This window comes from Pseudophryne corroboree, chromosome 3 (genome assembly GCF_028390025.1).
Source record: "Pseudophryne corroboree isolate aPseCor3 chromosome 3, aPseCor3.hap2, whole genome shotgun sequence".
Lineage (NCBI taxonomy): Eukaryota > Metazoa > Chordata > Amphibia > Anura > Myobatrachidae > Pseudophryne > Pseudophryne corroboree.
The window spans coordinates 686,310,488-686,330,542 of NC_086446.1; the positions used below are offsets into that span (position 1 = coordinate 686,310,488).

The 20,055-nt window shown below is 46.6% G+C and overlaps 1 protein-coding gene across 11 annotated transcripts in view; it reads left to right on the top strand.

Moving 5' to 3' along the window:
- CALHM3 (calcium homeostasis modulator 3) overlaps window positions 1–20,055 on the top strand; it is a 140,569-nt gene that overhangs the window by 103,677 nt on the left and 16,837 nt on the right. For all 11 annotated transcript variants that reach the window (XM_063961996.1, XM_063961993.1, XM_063961992.1 and 8 more), the window contains one exon: window positions 7,936–8,191. In XM_063961996.1, the coding sequence (XP_063818066.1) occupies window positions 7,936–8,191 (256 nt within the window). The remainder of the gene's footprint in view (window positions 1–7,935; window positions 8,192–20,055) is intronic.

Consider the following 20,055-nt stretch of genomic DNA (forward strand, 5'->3'; position numbering starts at 1 on the left):
CTGGCAAAAGGCAAAGGGTCAGAAAGTTCCGAAGACACACGTACATCCATACAATCACCGGTATTACAAACTGGCTCTTCACTTCTCACATCTGTTGATAAACGTGATTCCCACAGTTTCCAAAAATGAGGAAAATCCCTCCCTATTATGGCCTTATGCACCAAGGTGGGGACCAGTCCTACTTTAACCATTGCTGACCCACTATAAGTTTCTATATTCACTTCAGCAGTGACATAATATTGGGTATCCCCATGTATGCAAGTTACCCCAATAGGTATTTGCTGGACCTTTAAGGGGTTCACTAACCCAGCTTTCACGAGGGTAACTAAACTTCCTGAATCTAGCAAGGCCTCTACCCGGTTACCCTCTAAGAACACATCACACATTTGTTTTTCCAGCTCAGGTGAAGGTACCACAGTACAGGCTAACCTAGCAAAGAAAGACATTCTGCGACATTCAAAGGCAGCATCACATTGCATGGGTTCTTGCATGACTGGGCAATTGGCAACAACATGACCTGGCATACCACATCTAAAACATTTAACCACACGATTATCAACCCGTTTGGGCAACATAGACCGTTCTAGCCCCATTGGCCTGTCTCCAGGGCCAGTGTTTACAGTCTCTCCAGCCTTGCATTCTCTTAACCGCCCAGCAACGTTTTCCCATGGAACAGTCTTACCAGTCTTTACTGAAGGGCGCTGTCGAGGATCTATGGGTTGCTGGGTGGTCATCAGTAGTTCCTCTGCTGCCAAATACCGCTCTACCATGTCCACTAATTGGTCAGCAGTACCCGGGTTTCCATGGCTCACCCACTTGCGCAGGACCATGGGCAAAGATCTCAAGTAGCGGTCCATGACGACTCTTTCAACCATCTGGGGACCAGTTAATGTCTCTGGCTGTAGCCATTTTTTTGTTAGCTGAATAAGGTCGTGCATCTGGGAGCGCGGAGGCTTCTCCATGGCGTACACCCAGCGGTGCACCCGTTGTGCTCGTACTGACAGCGTGACTCCCAGGCGGGTCAGGATCTCAGTCTTTAGTTTATCATAGTCCCGAGCCTCAGCAGGGCTTAAATCAAAGTACGCTTTTTGGGGCTCACCTGACAAAAAAGGTGCCAGCAGACTGGCCCACTGCGCTTTCGGCCAGTTCTCACGCTCGGCAGTCCTTTCAAACGTGGTCAGGTAGGCCTCCACATCATCAGCCTCTGTCATTTTCTGCAGGAAGTGACTGGCCCGTATAGAACTAGAGCTAGTCGGAGCACTGACGGCCACATCTCCAACCCGAGCTGCAAGTCTCTGCACCACTTCTGCTAAGGCCTCTCTATCCTGACGCTGTTGCCTCCAAATTTCCTCCATTGCCACCTGCTGCTGTCTGTTGGCCTCCTGCTGTAGTCTCCAATTTTCCTCCATAGCCACCTGCTGCTGTCTGTTGGCCTCTTGCTGAGCCGCTGTAGCTTGCAGCAGGGCTTTAAGCAGTTCCTCCATGTCGACAGATTTTTCAGGCGGCTTTGTAGCTGCTTTCACCCAGGACATATATCAAACCCTCGGGGTGAGTCTCAGCAACTTCACACTGGGCTGTATCTGCATAAACCACCGTTTTCTGCAGGCCTCATAAAGCTGCTGCTTTCACTTATGCGCAGAGCGGCATGCTCGCATTCTCCACCAAGTTGTAACACTGTAGGGGTGCAAGGCGCCTCTTCTTGGGGAATATGGCAGCACGCAGCAGCTGAGGAACAACACAAGTCCAGTTTCTGGTACAACTGGCCCCGGACAGTTTTATTGAAACAGAAAATAAAACAAACACCAAAAGAAAATACCTTGCCTGTCCGGCACTAACTAAACACAAGATGTTCCTAACTATCACTAAACAAAAACACAGGGTTCTCCAGTAAACACTGTATAGCTCACTTGTATCCAGAAGCGTGTTTCTCTCACACAGATCCCTCCAGTCTTCCCAGGCAGTCTCTCATACTAATCAGGCTAGCAGCCCTATAACACTCTTACACAGCTGAAAGCCTGATTAGCCTTCTGTGAGGCCAAAGACCCGAACTGGGCCCAATGTCTAGAACTCGCCTTATCTCTCTCTCAGAGCCTTTACCCAGCTTTTACAGCAAACTGAAAAGGTTCTGACAAAACAAAAGCATTTTTCCTAGAAGTTTTCATTTTCTAAAACATGTAAGAAAAGAACCTGGGACAAACATACCTGCCCTCAAACACTATCCCAGTGTTCTTGTCACAATATATACTAGGTGCTTCATCGCGCCCTACGGGCGCTCTTCACACCGTCGCAAGGGGCTACGCCCCCTTAACCCTTGCATGCCTTTCTGGGGTTTAATATTTGTATTATATGGAGTATTACCTGCATTCCTTTGTTAGTGGTTAAATATTGCACAATGAAAGGGCGTGCGATGGTGAAGGAGGTGCATCCCCTTGCGACGGCGTGAACAGCACCTGCAGGGCACGATGTACAGAATGTAGCGGGTGCGGGGGGGACTGCGGATGGTGTCTGTAGATGCTGCGGGTGGAGGGGGGGCAGAAGTGGGGGTGGGGCCCGGATGGGGAAGGTTCGGGAGGTGCTGCAGGTGGGGGAGGGGCAGAGGAGTGGGGGATGCAGATGGGGGAGGGGTCCGGAGGCACTGCAGGTGGGGAGGGGCAGGGGTGCCACGGGTGGGAGAGGGGCAGGTGTGGGGATGTTGTGGATGGGTGAAGGGTTCCGGAGGTGCTGTGGGATGGGAAGGGACGGGAGTGCCGGGGGTGGGGTAGGGGACCGCAGGCACCATGGGTAGGGTAGGGGCAGGTACGGGTGGTGCGGCGGATGGGAAAGGAGGTCCGGAGGTGCTGCAGGTGGTGGAGGGGCAGGTGCGGGGGTGCCATTGGTGGGGGAGGGGTGGGTGAGGGGGGGGACCGCGGATGGAGGAGGGTGTCTGCAGATGCTGCGGGTGGAGGGGGGCAGGTGTGGGGGGAGACATATAAGGGGGGTGAATGGTGGAGGGGGCCTGGAGGTGCTGTGGGTGGTGAAGGGGCGGAGGAGTGGGAGCCGCGGGTGGTGTAGGGGGTCTGGAGGCACAGCATGTGGGGGATGGGTGGAGTGCCGCATGTGGTGGAGGGAAAGGTGCGGAGTTGTGGTGCATTGGGGAGAGGTCTGGAGGCGCTGCGGGTACTGTACATGCCATAAAAGGTAGTTGTAGGGTATGCAGTAACAGGGTCAGAACAGGGTTGACGGGGCCAGGACAGGGGTGACAGTGTCAGAACAGGGGTGACGGTGCCAGGACTGGGGTGACGGGGCCAGGACAGGGGCGACGGGGCCAGGACAGAAATGACAGGGACAGGATAGGGGTGACAGGGCCAGGGTAGGGGCGGTAGGACCTGGACAGGGGTGACGGGGCCAGTATAGGGTTGACAGGGCAAGCACAGGGGCGACAGGGCCAGGATAGGGGTAACAGGGCCAGCATAAGGGTGACAGGGCCAGGATAAGGGTGAAAGGGCCAGGATAAGGGTGAAAGGGCCAGGATAAGGGTGGCAGGGCAAGGCCAGGGGTGACAGGGACATGACAGAACACAGGGCACGGGAGAGATTGGTATTAGGGACAAAACAGTGGTGACAGACAGATGTGTCTTACCGGAGTCACTGCTGCTGGCTGCTGCTGTTCCACTCCAACCTGTTGGGATCTGCTGCTGCTAGAGACTTGGCATGGCTGACTCTCTCAGGCTGGAGTCCTGCTTCCTCTGCCCGTCTGCATCCATCCCCCCCTCCTCAGTCACACACCGCAGACCTCGCGCAGCTGCCGGGCACTGTGGTAAGGTGAGACTGGAAATGACTGGTTAGCCCCCAGGAGATGATGCGGCTGGAGGGAGGAGGGGGTCAAAGCATGCACGTGGCGCGGACCTCGCGGCTGCCGGGCACCGTGGTAAGGGGAGACTGGGAGTGACTGGTTAGCTCCCAGGAGACGCTGCGGCTGGAGGGAGGAGTGGGTCGGAGCCTGCAAGCAGCTCGGATTTCTGCAGCGCTACCTGCCAGCTAAAGTGTGTGAATGAGCTGGGCGCACCTCACTGCCGGTGGCAGCGCTGCAGCTAGCAGTGGGGTTGCCGGGGCTGGAGATAACAGAGGCAGTACGGAACCTGCATAGCGGCAGGTGCCCCACAAAACTGCAGCTAAGAAGCGTGGAGTGTGCCAGAAAGTGACGCTCTTCCGCGCCAGAGAGACCCTGCTGAGTATGCCGATGTGGGGGGGTCAAGCACACAGTGAGCCGGTGCCCGTCTGTCTGTATGACATACCCCTCACACACCCCCATACCTCCCAAATGTCCCGATTTTCGCGGGACAGTCCCATTTGTGGGGGTCTGTCCCGCTGTCCCACCCGCGGGTCGCGGTGGGGGGGGCAGTTGGAAAGCTCCTGTACTCGCTGTTCTGCTTAGCAGAGCAGCGGTGAATAGTGGAGACAGAGGGAGAGGGGGCATCAGGGGGTACGGATTAAGGGGGGGTTCCAGCAGCAGAGCCGGATTAAGGGGGGGGCAGGGGGTACGTACCATTGGTCCCACAGTTTTAGGGGGCCCCCCGGCTGGAGTAGCTCTGTCCCAGCTCAGAAGCTCCCCCCCCCCTCTGTCCTTCCAGCAACAACGGCAGCATTGTGCTACAGTCAGCACACGCTGCTGCGTGTTGGCAGGTCTTTGGTGTTACAGGGAGGCAGCAGTCTCCCTGCTTTCTTCTGCCTGTGCGGGTGTGTAGGGGGGAGCGACCACCTCCTCTGGATTTAGCCCTAGCTGAGGGGCCAAAATCCCATTAAAAAAATAAAAATCGGAATTTGCATAAGGGGGCGTGGCCGCGCATTTCGCGATTAGGCCACGCCCCCAACCCCACAGCAGGCACAGCAATGAGATAGGGCTCCCCTGTCTCAAGTGCCCTGGGCCCCCCGGACTCATAATCAGCCCCTGGGGGCATGCCAGCAGCTCACAGAGCGCTGGGCATGCCCCCTCACTGACGAAAACGGGGACCCTCCCGTGAAGCCATGCCCCCTTTTCGCCGAGTGTGTGTCCCTCCTTCTGCCTGAAGAAAGCTCCTGCAGAAAGCTGGGAGGTGTGCACCCCTGCCTGTGCCATGCCCATACTATCTGTTTCTGCTCCTAGTCTCCTGTAGATTTGGCCAGATCTGTGACTCATTTGACTAACTCCGCCCAATATTGTGACTCCACCCAGCGTTAGCAAATGAATCACAAAGTCACAGATCTGGGCTATTATATAGGAGATATATAGTACAGAATATCGATATTACAATATCGCAAGTTATAATTTTCATGTGATATTAGGGCCTTGCAAGTTATGTTCCTTTTTAATGTTACTTATGAGTCTGCCCACACACACTTATTGGAATGTTAAATCAGGCATACGGATGAGTCCTAGCTCATATATCCTGCTAATCGCTGCAAATGAGGGTTGTTGAGTATCTACACCAGATTCAAGACACATCATATTTGATATGATTTATGACTTGAAATGATTTGTCCATAATAGCGGAGCGTGTGGAATATAATACAAAAAATATCTGAGGTTGAATCGCAGGTGGGGTGCCTAGTGCAATTCATTCAGAAATACCAGTTCACATAAATGAATTATCCAGCCAATCTCACCTCACAATTATCATATTTACAGTCAATTTGTAGCGAAGTAGCAGAGAGTAATGTGAACACCCCATATTTTAGATGTGAACACCCCATATTTTAGGTAATCCTTCTACAGGGGGAGTTAAGAAGAATGATTTGGTTTAAGTTAAAAGAGATTTCAGCTGTTCAGGGAGGATCCCAGATTTAAGTAACCAGACAGTCAGCATGGACTTAAGTGACATCAATCAAGGTGTGATGCTGTGCTGATAAAAAAAGCAGAGTACCTTTTGTTCTAGGTGCAAACTGAGGGATCCATGATGCATTTAAGTTTAACCTGCTTTCCCTGTATTTCTTACCGTTCCTTCCGGGCAGATTTCCTGCATGTTGATCTGTACGTTATTTTCACTTTTCCCATGTAGGTACTTTGCAACCATTTTCTTGGTAACCTAATATAGATATTCTCTACTTGATATTTATATTCCTCACACACACTATAATATTTGCTTACTGCAGGGGAATACAGGAGTTATAAGGACGATACAGATGATAATTTCCAGTTGAATGAGTATTTGGTAGTAGGCTGGAACTTGCACATGAAGTAGATAGATAACTTGCTTGCAGGAATATCAGAGGTTAACTGCACACAGAGATCCAGGTAATCTGCAGGAAAATCTATGATGCATTATTCCAGAGAGTGGAATGCAAGTGCTGCAAAACAGAACTCTGTAGAACTTGAAAGCAGCAGGCAGGAACTCAGTAGATGTGGAGTCTCTACAGAATGACTTTCTTAAACTTGAAACCTGGGCGTCTAAATGGGGAATGAGGTTAAATATTGAAAAATGCAAAGTTATGCACTTTTGGATTAAAAACAAACTTGCATCCTACACACTTAATGGGAAAAATATAGGGGTAACAGTAGTGGAAAAATGTTATTAAATCTACTGGCTATATGCCTTATATACAGCACGAATAATTATATTGTGCTAAAAAGGACTGTTTACACAGCACCCTCCATTGACCATTGGTATTCTAGCAATATTCTATATTGAATTCAGGCAACAGTAGAGTTGCCCCCACATATAGTTTAGTGTAGATTTGTTATATCAATCAAACAGAATTAAGGTCTTTAAACAACTGAATAGAGAAGAGATTAATAAATCTCTGTATAGGACATGTGTGCACTCACTGAGGATAGAGGAGAGAAAATTCCGTACACAACGTAGGAAAAGGTTCTTCACCGTTAGGCCAATAAGGATTTGGAACTCCCTGCCAGAGAAGGTAATAATGGTGGACTCTTTAAATGCATTTAAAAATGGATTGGACAGTTTTCTAGCTGATAAAGGTATCCAAGGCTATAGCATTTAATATACTGACATTATGTATATGGGAGTGATAAATATAGTTGTCAATAGGTATGAATCCATTATTGCGGCTGGTGCATTATAATGTGCACTGATTAATACAGATACAGGTTGAACCCGATGGGCATTTTGCCTCTTTTCAACCTCATTAAGTATGTTACTATGGAATTTAGCAATGTGACTTGTTGATCTGGCAGTGTGCCGGTGAACAAGAAGGATTTAAATAAGAGCTGCGGGTCACAGATTGGCTGCTAGACTTGAGCTGAAGTAAGGAAGCATTCTGGAGGAGATGCGGTCAGCTGACAATGTCCAACATGGCGGCACCCATGCATTAGCTCCACAATACAAGTGCAACTAGAACATCTAACCTGCAGGGCAGGTAAGTGATGATTCATTTATAGTAGCACATGAAACGGAATTTGAAAGTCCAGGTTTATGACAGGCCAATACATACAGTATATGGGGCCATTCTTTCATTGGTGCACTTATAGGAACCTGGTTCTTTAAGAAATTAAACTATGAAGGATTATGCCATAGCTGATTTTCTAAGTAGTTTATCCTGTGGGAAGTCCTTAAACTCAGATGTGTCATAGACTTGGTGTTACATATTAGAGGGAGTCTCTTTGCAGCTTAATAGTAATAACATAATAGTAGTCAAAACAAATACTTTTTGTTTGTGAGTGCTGTAAATTACCTTTGTTATTTCTAATAATGTATACATATTTAGAAGTATGACAGCTTACAAGGGCAGTCCTACCCATTTACACACTTGGTCTGACAGTACTAAAACAAGCATCCAAGTGCCACCCCTAGGCACGTGCCTCACATGCCTAATGGGAAATTTGCTACTGCTTCTCTAGCCTTCATTAACAGTAATACAGGTCTTACATTTCTATTCCCCAGTTGTCAGATCTATGTTGGTGACAATGTGGTCACAAAGGATCCTATCTTCATATTCTGTCTGTATTCTCTTGTTCCAGACAGCTGTTTATAGCAATGATTTCTAGAGCATTGGCTGCACCGCTCTTGTGGATCCTCGTGTGTTTGCTAGATGGGAAGCTATTTGTTTGTGCATTCAGTGAGACAGTGGATCCAGAGCAGTTTGGGGGCTTTGCAGACTACTCTAAGTATGACACAGCATATCTACTGGCTCAAGTGCCCTGCAAGAACTTTGAGATACTCCACAGATCCTCCACCAGGAAAGCAATATCCAGATTCCTTAAATTTTTATCACAGGTAAGAGATAAGTGGGAGGGGATGGGACTTACACTTTCAACATAAAATGCAAACAAATGAATATAAGAATAAAAACTATTCCACACAAATGTAACTGTTAGAATTGGAATTAAATTTGACAACACCATGTCGCCATATTGCCATGTCCTCAACCCCTCCTGATCAGCAACATTATTAAATGTATCTACAGTTGTTCTCCTCCATGACAGTCCATTGCTTCCAAACCTTCCAGCATGACTAGTATACTCTTCAGATGGATCAGTTGGAAATAGGTTTGAAAAAGGAAGCTGGAGTCCCTGCTGTGACCTGCTCCTCTATAGGATCTGGGTGGGATTACCTCTCCAGAGAAAGTGCCTGTTAGATGTTAGAACTTTTTATTAGGAATGTGTATAAGTCTGTAGGAGGTAAAAACCTTAGGCAAGGTGTTCATCTTAATAATGTTCATCATGCTGAATAAGGAGATTATGAGGCAGCACCAGGCAGAGAGTTCTGTGAACACATGGGAAAGCAAAAAGAACTGAAATAAATCTGCACCCTTGATTTATGTATCTAAATTTCTCATTTTATTAGAGAGAATGTAAACCCCAATACAAATATTTGAAAATTCCTATTAGCTGGGGGTGCTACCTAGGACAACCATATATAACATCAAGAGATATTGGAAAAAGAGAATGGGGTTGTACTGTTAAGGTGCACACTGTGTATATTAAAATACTAGGTGCTTCATCGCACCCTACGGGCGCTCTTCACACCGTCGCAAGGGGTTACGCCCCGTTAACCCCTGCATGCCTTTCTGGGGTTCAATATTTGTATTATATGGAGTATTACCTGCATTCCTTTGTTAGTGGGTAAATATTGCACAATGAAAGGGCGTGCGATGGTGAAGGAGGCACAGCCCCTTGCGACGGCGTGAACAGCACCTGCAGGGAACGATGTACAGAATGTAGTGGGTGCTGGGGGGACTGCGGATGGGGGAGGGTGTCTGTAGATGCTGCGGGTGGAGGGGGGGCGGAAGCGGGGGGGAGGCTGGATGGGGAAGGGTCGGGAGGTGCTGAGGGTGGGGGAGGGACAGAGGAGTGGGGGCTGCAGATGGGGAAGGGGTCCGAAGGCACTGCAGGTGGGGGAGGGGCAGGGGTGCCACGGGTGGGAGAGGGGCAGGTGCAGGGATGTTGCGGATGGGTGAGGGGTTCCGGAGGTGCTGTGGGATGGGAAGGGGCGGGGGTGCCGGGGGTGGGGTAGGGGGTCCGGAGGCACCATGTGTGGGGGAGGGGCAGGTGCAGGTGGTGCGGCGGATGGGGAAGGGGGTCCGGAGGTGCTGCAGGTGGTGGAGGGGCAGGTGCAGGGGTGCCGTGGGTGGGGTAAGGGTGGGTGAGGGGGGGACTGCGGATGGAGGAGGGTGTCTGCGGGTGGAGGGGGGGCAGGTGTGGGGGGAGACATATATGGGGGGTGGATGGTGGAGGGGGTCTGGAGGTGCTGCGGGTGGTGGTGGGGCGGCGTAGTGGGAGCCGCCGGTGGTGTAGGGGGTCTGGAGACACAGCGTGTGGGGGAGGGGTGGAGTGCCGCATGTGGTGGTGGGGAAGGTGCGGAGGTGTGGTGCATTGGGGAGGGGTCTGGAGGCGCTGCGGGTACTATACCTGGCAAAAAGGTAGTTGTAGGGTATGCAGTAACAGGGCCAGGACAGGGGTGACAGGGCCAGAACAGGGGTGACGGGGCCAGGACAGGGATGACAGGGTCAGAATAGGGGTGACGGGGCCAGGACAGGGTGACGGGGCAAGGACAGGGGTGACGGGGCAAGGACAGGGGCGACGGGGCCAGGACAGAAATTACAGGGACAGGATAGGGATGACAGGGCTAGGGTACGGGCGGCAGGACCAGGACAGGGGTGACAGGGCCGGGATAGGGTTGACAGGGCAAGCACTGGGGTGACAGGGCCAGGATAAGGGTGACAGGGCCAGGATAAAGGTGACAGGGCAAGGCCAGGGGTGACAGAGCAAGGCTAGGGGTGACAGGGACATGACAGAACACAGGGCACGGGAGAGATTGGTATTAGGGACAAAACAGTGGTGACAGACAGATGTGTCTTACCGGAGTCACTGCTGCTGTTCCACTCCAACCTGTTGGGATCTGCTGCTGGTGGAGACTTGGCATGGCTGACTCTCTCAGGCTGGAGTCCTGCTTCCTCTGCCCGTCCGCATCCCTCCCCCCCTCCTCAGTCACACACCGCGGACCTCGCGCGGCCGCCGGGCACTGTGGTAAGGGGAGAATGGGAGTGACTGGTTAGCCCCCAGGAGACGCTGCTGCTGGAGGGAGGAGGGGGTCAGAGCCTGCAAGCAGCGCGGACTTCTGCAGCACTGCCCGCCGCCTAAAGTGTGAGGGGGGTTCCGGCAGCAGAGCCATATTAAGGAGGGGGCCCAGGGGGTATGTACCGCGGGCCCCACAGTTTTAGCCCCCTCCCCCCCCCCGGCTGGAGTAGCTCTGTCCCAGCTCTGAAGCTCCCCCGTCCTGCCAGTAACAGCAGCAGCATTGTCCTACAGTCAGCACACGCTGCTGGCAGGTCTGTGGTGTTGCAGGGAGGCAGAAGCCTCCATACTTTTTTCTGCCAGTGCTGGTGTGTAGGGGGGGTGTCTGGATTTACCCCTAGCTGAGGGGCCAAAATCCCATGTAAAAAAAAAAAAATCCCGGAATTTGCATAAGAGGGCGTGGCCACACGTCCGCGATTAGGCCACGCCCCCAAACACACAGCAGGCACAGCACTGAGATGACTCAAGTGCCCTGGGCCCCCCAGACTCATAATCCGCCCCTGGGGGCATGCCAGCAGCTCACAGAGCGCTGGGCATGCCCCCTCACTGATGAAAACAGGGGCGTGGCTCGTGATCGCGGGTCCTCCCGTGAAGCCACACCCCTTTTTCGTTGACCACGCCCCCTTTTCGCTGTGTGTGTGTGTGTGTGTGTGTGTGTGTGTGTGTGTGTGTGTGTGTGTGTGTGTGTCCCTCATTCTGCCTAAAGAAAGTTGGGAGGTATGCACCCCTGTCTGCCTGAAGAAAGCTGGGGGGTATGCACCCCTGCCTGTGCCATGCCCATACCATCTGCTTCTGCTCCTAGTCTCCTATAGATTTGCCCAGATCTGTGACTCATTTGACTAACTCCGCCCAGTGTTGTGACTCCGCCCAGCGTTAGCAAATGAAGCACAAAGTCACAGATCTGGGCTATTATATAGGAGATAACTTTTATATCTATGTTAAGAGGCCGTTAATTGGCCAACATGAAAGCGAAATATATGTTAAAATCAATTCAAGATTCAAATGAATATGCTCAAAGATAGAAAAGGTGAGAATTAAAAATAACTGCTCCGTTGACTGCAACACTATACATTTTGTTATATATAAATATAATATTATAGAAATATCATGTGTCCTGTTAGATGAGTCTGTGTGTACTTTACATTGTATAAATGCACCTATAATGTTGAAGATCTATTTACTCTTGCTTATTCATGTTCCTATAGTTGGTATCTACATATCCTTCCAACTTAAGATGTTGTCAGAATAAACCATTGTGAGTTCTCAGGTGTGAGGTATATAGAAACATAGAAACATAGAATTTGACGGCAGATAAGAACCACTTGGCCCATCTAGTCTGCCCCTTTTTTTATCCTTTAGGCAATCTCAACCCTTTTTGAACCTTAATTCTTTATTTATCAGTGCATAAGCACTAAGTACATTAATTGTGTCAATATTGACAAGTGAGGTGAGGGAGATCTTGATACAATGTAATAAACGAACACAATATTGTGCCACAATGTATCAACCCCTTACTATGGGACCTGGGCCCTCATTCCGAGTCGTTCGCTCGGTATTTTTCATCGCATCGCAATGAAAATCCGCTTAGTACGCATGCGCAATATTCGCACTGCGACTGCGCCAAGTAATTTAACAATGAAGATAGTATTTTTACTCACGGCTTTTTCATCGCTCCGGCGATCGTAATGTGATTGACAGGAAATGGGTGTTACTGGGCGGAAACACGGCGTTTTATGGGCGTGTGGATGAAAACGCTACCGTTTCCGGAAAAAACGCAGGAGTGGCTGGAGAAACGGGGGAGTGTCTGAGCGAACGCTGGGTGTGTTTGTGACGTCAAACCAGGAACGACAAGCACTGAACTGATCGCACAGGCAGAGTAAGGTTGAAGTTACTCAGAAACTGCAAAGTAGTGTGTAATCGCAATATTGCGAATACATCGGTCGCAATTTTAAGAAGCTAAGATACACTCCCAGTAGGCGTAGGCTTAGCGTGTGTAACTCTGCTAAATTCGCCTTGCGACCGATCAACTCGGAATGAGGGCCCTGATTTGAATAATTCAGGATGTGCTTCATATACACTCCTGCAAATGCTGTAATAAACCTGTACATGCTTTTTAAGCTATTAGCGCTGCAGCCCTTAGATGATTGTAATGCTCTTATTTGCTACCCCTAGTATTATAGGGTACGAGCATCCAGTATATGGACCTTCACGTGGTACTATTGGGGGGAGTGGTGTGATTGAAAAATGATGTTGCTACGGCCACTCTTGGTTTCTATTCCCTTTTAATTATAAAGTACATGATATAGATAATTCAGACTGTTCATCGCCACTGGTGGAGAATTAGTTGTGTTGTAATAAACATTCAGATATTCCCGTTATATAATGCCACAATGGGTTCCCCACAGGGATCATAACCACTGTAATTGAGACTTAGGTGCACTGTTCTCGCCTGGTTGTAATAATTATTAGCGAGTAGGGCAGTCGTAATGTATTGGCACGGGGGTGTCTGGCCAAATAAATAAATTATTTGTCACCATCCGTTGCAAGAGCCACCCCAACTGCTGTTATCAATTTGGGGGAGAGTGATCCTGCTAATCAAACCTGTATTGGTTTGGTATTATTGGGATAATGGGCACTCCCGTTCCTGACCATGCAGCAATAAATCTGGCCCACCAACAGAACTTTACTGGTGATCAATGACCAGACACCTAATAGTAAATAATGGAGGTTAGCTGCGCCGCAACGGCATACATCGATTCAGGCCAATAGTGGCTTGAGGTGCTATGCCGAGCAGAAACCAGCTGACAGCTTTAACCATGCCACCGACAATTCCCCCAGAGATATGGATGCACTGTGGGGCTTGATGCGCTATTCTTGCTAATAAAAATAAATGATAGTGCATGAGGCAGCCATAATACATCTGCACAGATGACTTTTACCGACCCTGACACTTTCCACCATGGAGTGCAGGAGCCGCTACACCTGCTGCTATTAGCTTGCGAAGGAGAGTAGCCCCGCTGTAATGATACTGTGTCAGTCAAATATTGTTTAGAATCGACGGGTACTCCCGTACATAACCATACAGTGATCAGTCTTCCCTATCCAACTAAACTTCATCAATGACTTACAACTAAAATACTGACCGCATGTATTTAACAAAATATGCTGGTACGTAGAATATCTGCACCGTAGCGGCACACAGTAATTAAAGCCAATATTGGCATGAGGTGCCGTGTCGGGCAGGGACCAGCTAACAGTGTTATTCACAGGTAAAGAGAAGGGTGACCATGCTGCAACGGCATAGAACTAATCAGCATTTGTCCGATTAGCGGGTATTCCCGTGCTGGCCGTGTAGCGATCAGTCATCCCTTCTTGCACACACAGAGATAATTTTAGTAGTTATTGCAGAAACAACGGAGCAGAACGAAGTGCCGATGCACGCATTTCACTAACTGCTTTGTCGAGGCTTAACCTGAGTGTCTCCACTGACAGGGTATTTATTCATTTGAATGGACCTATCTCCTGTCACCCTTCAATCATCTGGTTATTACATCCAATCACAGCCCAGTGCTCTCCTGCATATTAAAAATAATCAGTTACTATCGCTCTCTGCCCTGCGGTGTAAAGCCACTGCGGCTGATACTTATAGCCGAGGGAGTGACCCTGTTATATTGATACAGAGATCATACGGATGACGGTCACTCCCGTTCCTAGCCGTATGATGATCCATCTCCCCCATCGGCAAGCTTACTGGACCTTCCGGGGGTGCATGTAGTGATTTCATATACAGTATGCATATACGGAAATGACCCTCACCAAGGATAATTCCGGTACTCCCATTCTAACCGTATAATAATCCATCACCCCCACCGTTAGATATTCCAGGGGTACACATTTTGATTTAGTGTATACATACAGGCATTGCCCTCACCCAGGATCCCTCCGATGCCCATGGTCTATTACATTTCCCTCGGCCTTTTGGCTAAGATCAAGTGTAGTATCTGCTCGAGGGAAACACAGGGTGGAATACCTGTTCTTACACTAGGAGCGTGAGAGGTTCCTAGATGTGGAATGGAGAAACACCTTGTGGAGTACCAGGCTGGGGTGTGGCAAGGCCCCTGGTCGAGAGTGGAGAAAAACTGGGCTGAGTATTCCTACTTCGTATGGGCCTAAGGAACCCTTACGTTGATTAGGAACAGCCTGGTCTAGTATCTACTCTCGTACTGGGGGTTGACCCTGGCACAGAGCAGGTATGAAACTTGGTCTGGCTGAGAGACGGGAAGCGGCTCGTAGCTCGAGGTGACATGTGCCCCTGGGGTGACCTAGGGGTGCCTTAATTTGCACTGGTGCAGGCGCCTTTGCACTTTGATGGCACGAGTACTGTCACAACCCAACTTCTGGTGCACTTTTTCCTTTGCCCTGGCCTTTTGGCTAGGGCAAGGACAATTTTTTATACCCCCTCCCCGGCCTTCTGGCTGGGGCTTATTTATTTATGCACAGCACTTATTTTGTTTAGTTTGTCACGTTCACGTTTTTCGTTTGGGGTTTAGGTGAGACCCTTATGGGCCACCCTCTCCTCTAAGATGCTGAGGTCCTCTCCACGGGGGGAGGACCAGACGCAGTTTTCAGTCCCCGGGGGAAGCTTTGGCCAACCCTGGGGACACACGAGGGTCCCTCTGCGCTTTGGCAAAGGGGGACCCACAGTCCCTTTTTTCCCCTCAGTAGGCCTTTTGGCTCTGAGGGGTAGGGGAGTAACGGGGCCCTTCTCCTTTGGGAGAGGGTCCAAGTACCTATGCCCCCAGCACGTTTGGCACAGACACTGGGTGAGGAAGCACCGCACCTCGGGCTTCAAGTAAAAAAAAAAAAAAAAAAAAAATATTTCCCACGTAAGTACTGTTCTTTAATGAGGTAAAGATACAGACTATAATAGAGATTCATATGTAATGAGTGCACAAATACATATGACTTCTACATGGGTACCAATGACACCATAATATATGTTATAGTCTAACCCTCAGAGGATAGTATCCTTCTCTATTAGCTGGTACCCTGTCATTAAAGAGATAATCTCTGATTCCAAGACATCAACCTGCTATCTTTGCATCCTATTAAGAGGAGTCATTTCTCTGATCTGATGCAATAAGTGCAATACTCTCCACTTTGATGTATGTATTCCTTTATTGTGTAACATCGAAACCTGTACTGTCTATAGGTTGTAGTGAATCTAAGTTTCAATAGTTCCTACCATCTTATCATGTCTAATGATTTTTAATGTAAGACACTTAAGTAATATAATCCTAACTATTGTGGTGATTGTTAAAGAGAAAATCTTGTAAACTACAAGGCATAAGCCTATTATCTTTGCGTCTTATTGAGGGGAACCATGTATTTGATTTAATACTAAAAATACGATGCTTTCCGCTCCGATATGTGTATTCCTTACATTATAGAATTAATACCTGTACTCCTTCTGAGTTGAAATAGATCTAAATTTCAAAGTCCTTTCCATAGGTACCATTCCACGTACAAGGATGCTTATTAATAATATATTGAAGCCTAGAATGAGAGGAAATTCTCATTACCATATTTCCTAAGATGAACCAGAAAAACGTGCACTATATAGATAGATGTGTCATTGATTAGTGTACTAAACCTTTGAAAATAAAATATAAATTCTGAATATATCTGTGCTAACTGAAAGTGCTAGGTGTCAATAAATTGTTATAAAACGCCAGAAATAAGAGGTGTTTGTGAAAAATGAATTGGACAAGACTCATTGAAAGAGTGCAGTAAAAATTTATATTCTCAAACAGTGAAATTACGCAGATAGTGATGGTTGTAATTAAATCTGTTGATATCACGTGTAGGTTAAAGTTGCATACAATCACATCCTGAAGCCCATAAAGAGAGTTGTTTCTTAAATGATTATATTCGATTGATACAGAAGATTCGATTAAATGGTTATACTCGATTAATACAGTAGATTAATACTGAGAAGACTATTATTCATATGGTCATACTCAAATCAAGACAGGAGCAAATCTAGCAGATGACAGTTAAAAGAGATATATACTCTTGGAAGTCTGTTAATTTCTTACACCCCAGTTATTCTCGTCAACATCTTAAGCCTTATGGGCATCTGGATCTAAGCTTAGAAAAGATAAGACATCCCATTAAAAGTATGGGATCATAATCATGTTGGTCTAATGGTTGGGTTCTTATGTGCCCTTGATATATTCCTTCTTTTGGATGTATGTTAATTTAGTCTAGGATATATACGATGTAATGTTGTGATTAAATTAAGCATCTTTTTGAACATGATTCCTATATAGGTATCTTATATTATAAGAGTCTCCTTCTCACATTTGTGTCCTGCTCATCCTTTTATAAGGATGAATCTTTATAATATTCTAGGTAACAGTTGAACTCATGGACTATAGCCTTTAAATGGGGTGACAGGATATAACTGTTTCCTCATCTTACAGTTGTGGAAATGGACATTGGTATTAGTTTTTGGTAGTTCACAAAAACGGACTAAAGATGTTTGTCTCATTAAGTCCTTTTGGGTGCATGCTATCCATCAGGAAAATCATCCTGGTCTCGGTTTTCAGGAGTTCTCGTTCTAAATCCCCTCCACGTATTCCCAATTGGATATGCTTCATCCCAAAGGCTCTAAGTCCACTGGGATCGCTATTGTGGGATTTCTGAAAATGCCTTGCTACAGGTGAGAGAACTCTGAAGTTTCCTATGTCCCTATTAACATTGCGTATATTGCCCACGTGTTCTAGTATTTGTACTTTAAGGGGTCTCGTCGTTTTCCCAATATACGACTTATTACAAGGGCATTCAAGATGCAAGATGTAATATTGTGCCCACCGTTGTGCATGTAATTAGTCTTGATATTGTCCATTTTTTGTTGAATTTGTCCAGATAATGTTTCTTGGGGACCATGTATTTGCAAGCTTTGCAATGCCCACAGCACATAGATGATTTGGGTGCTGATCCTTCACGTGTGACTATGGACTAGTTTGTCCTGAACATTTTGTGACCTTTTCCAGCTACATTTAACTTTGGCTGGTAAAATCCTATCTAAGTCACTGTCTGTTTTTAGGACTGCAGGATAGAATCTATATTGTGCCACTGTGCATTGAAGGTTCCAATGAATCTAATGGGTTCTTCTTTATTAGATCTCAACTTGGATTTCAAAAGAGACTCCCTGGGGTATTTTTCCACTTCGCGAATTGCTCTTTTTATACGTCTTTCGCTGTATCCTCTGCCTCTGAATCTCTTGCTTTGTTCCCGTTTCCTGATTTCAGAGGTTTCTTCATTGGAACAATTCCTCTTAATTCGCAAGAGTTCACCTTTTGGAATGGTATGGATGGTCAGAGGGAAATGTGAACTCTGAAAATGGAGAATACTATTTGTAGCAATCTTCCTCCTAAAATTGTCTGTGGAAATTCTACCTTCTTCATTGAATCTTATGGTCAGATCCAAGAAATTGATCTGTTCCTGGCTCATTTCACATGTCAATTTGAGATTTAAATCATTGGTATTCAGAAGGGAAATAAACTGCTTCAATTCCCGGAGTTCCCGGATATCATCAATGTATCTACAATAAATAAGGATGTTCTCTGTGTATTTCTCCATTGATTCGTGGAAGACATATATTTTTTCAAAACAGCCAAGCTGGGCCACACACTATACTGACTGAGGAAGCCGCCGAGTTGCTTTAAGGTGGGGAAACGTGTCTCTGATTGAGATATCTGTGGAACATTTACTGGCTGAGCCCATTTGAATTACCTCCGACTGCTGGGACTTTTTTATACATCTACGGATAAGGCTCATATCAAGGGTTTGGAGCACCAGAGCCGGGAGTCAATAAGCGCTGCTTACAACCCAGAGGGAGTACGTGGTAACAATTGTATTCTAACATCTAAATAGCATGGCCATGTCTAATAGAAATTGCTTTATATAACTTTGCAAAGAACTGTCTCAAACCAGGCATGCTTACTAACTGCTTCCTGCTTGGCAAGTTGAAAATCAGATTGATTGTGACGTTCTAAAATCTTTTGGACACAGATTTTCAAGGCATCATAAATATACTGGATACAGGAAACTTTATTGCAATAGCTTACTAATTTACTAACACCTGCATCTATGTTGCAAGCTGGTATAGAAATTCTTTTGTTGCAATAAGCCTATTAACATTGTTTTGTTATAGATACAAAAGGGTCTTTTTTCTGTAAAATCATTACTATATGTACAATGTTACATGGTGTCTTTTATATATTTGGAGGAAATATGCAGATGTACAAAATAGTGCATTGAGACAGAAAATTGAAAACCGAAACCAAGAATTGTCTTTTATATTATTTTATTAAAGCCAGTGAATATGGTTCATAATCAGATGTTTTATGTTTAAATGTAAAAGTAAAAATAAAACATAATTTTTGGGATTTAGATTGTAGAAGAACTTTTTGAGGAGTTTTCGAGTGAACAGGTTTAAGTCTTTCTCACATTCAACCCTGTCCAAGTTTTGTGTGGGTGAGAAGGAAAGACCCTTGCTGAGTATCATAAGTTGTTTCTCTGTTAGGGTTCTATTTGTCAGATTGATAATTTTAAGAGAATCTGACATATCTGGGTCCCTCTCGATCCCCTGGTCACCTATTTCCTCTATCTCCTTATTTCCCTTGGTTCTTCTCTCCAATCTATTGTGTCCCTCTTTCTTCTTCCCCCTTTGGCCCCTCCTAGTTTTTCTCCATCTTTCCCATGGTTCCCTGGGGGGATTTGCCTAAAAAATCCCTCCTCTGGAATCTGTTGACACTCCTAGAGTTTTCTCCCTCAGAGGAATCTAATTCAGATGTCGAATAATTAGAGTATTGTATATTCCTATTCTTTACACTTTTAGCAGTGGGGATATTCCATCTGAAAACTCTATTTAGTGAGTAGTCAGTTTTGTCCCTTTGGTATTTTCTTCTTTTTCTTTCAATAATCTAATTTTTATATACTTTTGTTTCCTTTTTATATTTATCGTATCGTTGCTGAAATTTTTCTAGGGATTCAAAGTTCTTAAGTCTCTCACAAAGCTGTGCAATTTCTTGATTAAATTGATTCAAGATGATTTCATCATGTTTCATCAGGATTTTTATTACAATCATCTAAGGGCTGCAGCGCTAATAGCTTAAACAGCATGTATAGGTTTATGACAGCATTTGCAGGAGTGTATTTGAAGCACAGCCTGAATTATTCAAATCAAGTCCCATATTAAGAGGTTGATACATTGTGGCACAATATTGTGTTCGACTAGTTTATTACATTGTATCAAGATCTCCCTCACCTCACTTGTCAATATTGACACAATTAATGTATTTAGTGCTTATGCACTGATACATAAGAATATACAGTATATACCTCACACATGAGAACTCACAATGGTTTATTCTGACAGCATCTTAAGTTGGAAGGATATGTAGATACCAACTATAGGGACATGAATAAGCAAGAGTAATTAGATCTTCAACATTATAGGTGCATTTATTCAATGTAAAGTACACACAGACTCAT